This window comes from Temnothorax longispinosus, chromosome 2, assembly GCF_030848805.1.
Source record: "Temnothorax longispinosus isolate EJ_2023e chromosome 2, Tlon_JGU_v1, whole genome shotgun sequence".
NCBI classification, from domain to species: domain Eukaryota; kingdom Metazoa; phylum Arthropoda; class Insecta; order Hymenoptera; family Formicidae; genus Temnothorax; species Temnothorax longispinosus.
This window is the reverse complement of record NC_092359.1, coordinates 14,054,016-14,057,370: the sequence shown is the minus strand read 5'-3', so window position 1 is coordinate 14,057,370 and position 3,355 is coordinate 14,054,016. Positions and strand designations below refer to the sequence as shown.

Sequence of the window (3,355 nt, the reverse complement as noted above, 5' to 3'; positions counted from 1 at the left end):
ACGTTTCGGTCCTTGATTTGGACCCTCCTCAGTACATATAGCTGGTCGAGTGAAATGCAGTGGTCACAAGTAGTAAAAAATGCCGCGTAATACTTATTGTATTACGTGGAGAGATGGTGTCTATATCTTAATTGGTGTCGTATATCAATTTGACTGTCAGGTAACTCTTGTGATCACTTTTTAAGGTATGACTATATATATTTGTTTAATTTATTTCTTTTTATGGAATTAAGGTAACAGTCACGTTGAGGATACGAGATCTACACTCTCATAATCGGAGAGCGGAATAACTGCATTTTTTACTACTTGTGACCACTGCATTTCACTCGACCAGCTATATGTACTGAGAAGGGTCCAAACCAAGGACCGAAACGTTTACTTTATTATATATATTTTATTCAATTTGTTGAATTTGTAATATTTTATTACTGTCGCCCGTCCATCGTCGCGAACGAGCTCCCATTTGCCTTGTTTTGTTTATTTCTGCCAAAATCATTTGTATTTCTGCTGCTCTACTTCTTACGCAAGCATCTGCCGTAATTCTTGTTGAATTCTGCTGTATGTGCTAGTTTGAAACAATGCCGCTAGGCGGCGCATAATGGTAAAACTAACTCGCAAGTAAATTTTAGTTGGGATTTAATATAAGCAGGCCTCCGGCGAAGCGCGAAGCAAAATCATGACATTTGCGATAATCTTCACCAGCAAGGCTTACCCAACACCACTGCGGTGCTATAAATATAAAAAATATTTTTGTAAATTATTTCAATCTTCCTAAAAAATATTTTAAAAATATTTTGTGCTGTATGGGTAACAGGAGGCGCTGCTACAAATCTGGCGCGATTATGTTGCACTGCGATTTGCTCAAGCATCTGCCGCATTTCTTGCACTATTCTGCTATATGTAAATGCATACACATATCTTCCACAATTCTGTTGCATTACGACGAGAGCAAGTTTCTGCCAACAGAAAAATAGTCAAAGTTGGAAATAGAAAACGCATGATCTGCCCGAAAGTTAGTGCACGACTTTTCGTGCAGTTTTACAGCAGAATTGCAAAGAAATGGTTACCAGGGAACCTATCGCAGCTTTCGCACATGCGCACACATGCGGTTGGACCAAAATGGCGGACGAGTATACCTACTTTTTTAAAGCTCTACAATTGAGGCTAGCCGTGAACTACGAGTTTTTCCCAAATTTTAGCCAAGTTATAATTAATGAATCTTATTAAAATCATGCTCGTTTTAATCAGTAAAATCAGCCGCAACCCGGTACAGAGCCGGATTTTGGAAAAAGGATCAAAATAAATTTTCCGAAAATAAATATTACGAATATTGCAATTAAAGTGCAGATTAAAGTCCACTTAGTGCATAAGGTGCATCCGTACTCCTGCCGACCCTTAAGACTTATAGAAGTTAAGTCTCTCCAATCAGCTCCAATGTGTCTATTTTACGCTAGTTCAGATTTCCAGGCCTGGAAAGCTGCTCTGAAACGGTTTTTTCCAAATTTTAGCCAAATTAATTAACGAATCTCTGGTGAGAAGAACGGAGGAGATTCTAAGGGAGACGAGAAACAGGGTAAGGGTAGGAGACGGAATAGGAGAAGAGTTTTGGACGGGAAGGGGTGTAAGGCAGGGGTTGCCCATTGAGCCCGCTGTTGTTCAACGTGTTATTGGCGGATATGAAACAGGAAATGGGCAGAGTCAAATGGGGAGGAGTAATGTTAGGAGGTAAGAGGGTGTATACTTTGGCATATGCGGATGATGTAGTGTTAATGGCGGAGGACGAGGACCAAATGAGGAGCATGTTGGAAAGACTGGAAGGATATCTAAGCAGGAAGAGATTGGAGCTGAACGTGGGGAAAACAAAAATAATGAGATTTAGGAAAGGAGGAGGGAGGGACAGTAAGAGAAGGTGGAGATGGGAAGGAAAAGAATTAGGAGAGGTGAAGGAATTTCAATACTTAGGGTACATGTTTCAAAGAAATGGGGGACAGGAAGCGCAGGTAAGGGAAAGGATCAAAAAGGCGCCGGCAGTGATGGGAAAGGTCTAGGGGATAGGGAAGAGGAGATTTAGGAGAGACTGGTGAGAAAGATTATGGCTGTTTGATAGACTCGTGTGGACGGTCCTAGGATATGGAGCGGAAATATGGGGATGGAAAGAAGGGGAAGGAATGGAAAAGATGGAAGAGAGGTATATCAGATAGATCTTGGGAGTAGATGGGAGAACGCCATGGTATCTTGTTAGGGAGGAGATGCAAAGGGGGAAGTTAAGAGGGAGGGCAGGGATGAGGGCATAAAGATTTGAGAAAAAGTTAGAGGAGGGTAGAGAAAGTAAACTGGCGAGGATATGCTGAGAAGAGTTGAAGGGAAGGGTGAAAGAAGGGAAAACAGGATCAAGCTGGGAGAGAGAAAGAGGAAAGTTCTTTGAAGACAGAGGAGTAGAGTTGAAAGATCTGGAAAAACTGAGAGAAAACGGAGACGAATGGTTTCACAAACTGTTTGGTGGGGATAAGGAAGTGCAAAGGAGAGAGGGATGGGAGAGGATCGAGGAAGCTGACTATAATAAATGGTACAAGCTAATAAAAGGAGAGGGTATACCGGGATATTTGAAGAAGGGATGGGGAGAGAGTAGATGGAGCAGGGTGACGAGATTTAGATTAGGGAGTGATGAGAGAGAGCAGATACTGGGAAACGGATGAGAAGAAGAAATGTAGGTTATGTGAACATAGGGAGGAAACGTGGGAGCATGTATGAGAAGAATGTAGGAGATGGGAAGCAGGAAATGGTAGTTGGCAGGAAGCGGTGAGATGGGTGTTAGATGAGGAAGGGGGAGGTGAGGAATGGAGAACTAGAAGGGGAAAGAAGGAGAGGAAAAGGGGAGGCGGAGGAATTAGAGGAAGGAAAAGGGGAATAGTGAAGGGGGAGGGGGGAAGAGGAGGGAGAGAGAGTTAGAGGAGGAAAGTGGAATAAAGAAGTGGTGAGCAATTAACTTTGTTACAGATTACCCAGGATGGAATACGAGGGGAGAGCAATAGCAGAGGCGGTGGAAAGGATTGTGGAGGCAAAATTAAAGAAAATGGCGAAGGAGAAGAAAGAGGTTGATAGAAGGAAGGAGGAGAGGATAGAGGAGTTAGAGGAGAAAGTAAAGATGTCGAAGGAGAAGAAAGAGGCTGATAAAAGGAAGGAGGAGAGGATGGAGGAACTTGAGGAGAAAGTAAGAAGAATGGAGAGAAAGGTAGAAAGAATGGAGCTAAATGGTGGCAAAAGGAAGAGGGAGGACTACGAGGAGAGTGGGACTGGGAAGAAGAAATGGTGGGCGGGGACAGGTGAAAGGAACGAGGACGAAGGGAGGGAGGAA

The 3,355-nt window shown here is 43.1% G+C and overlaps 1 protein-coding gene across 1 annotated transcript; it reads left to right on the top strand.

Moving 5' to 3' along the window:
- The first annotated feature begins 1,676 nt into the window (after positions 1-1,676).
- On the top strand, positions 1,677-2,048 carry LOC139825223 (uncharacterized). Its single transcript, XM_071797772.1, has one exon. It carries the CDS (start codon positions 1,677-1,679, stop codon positions 2,046-2,048), a length of 372 nt encoding a protein of 123 aa, XP_071653873.1.
- Positions 2,049-3,355: the final 1,307 nt, after the last annotated feature.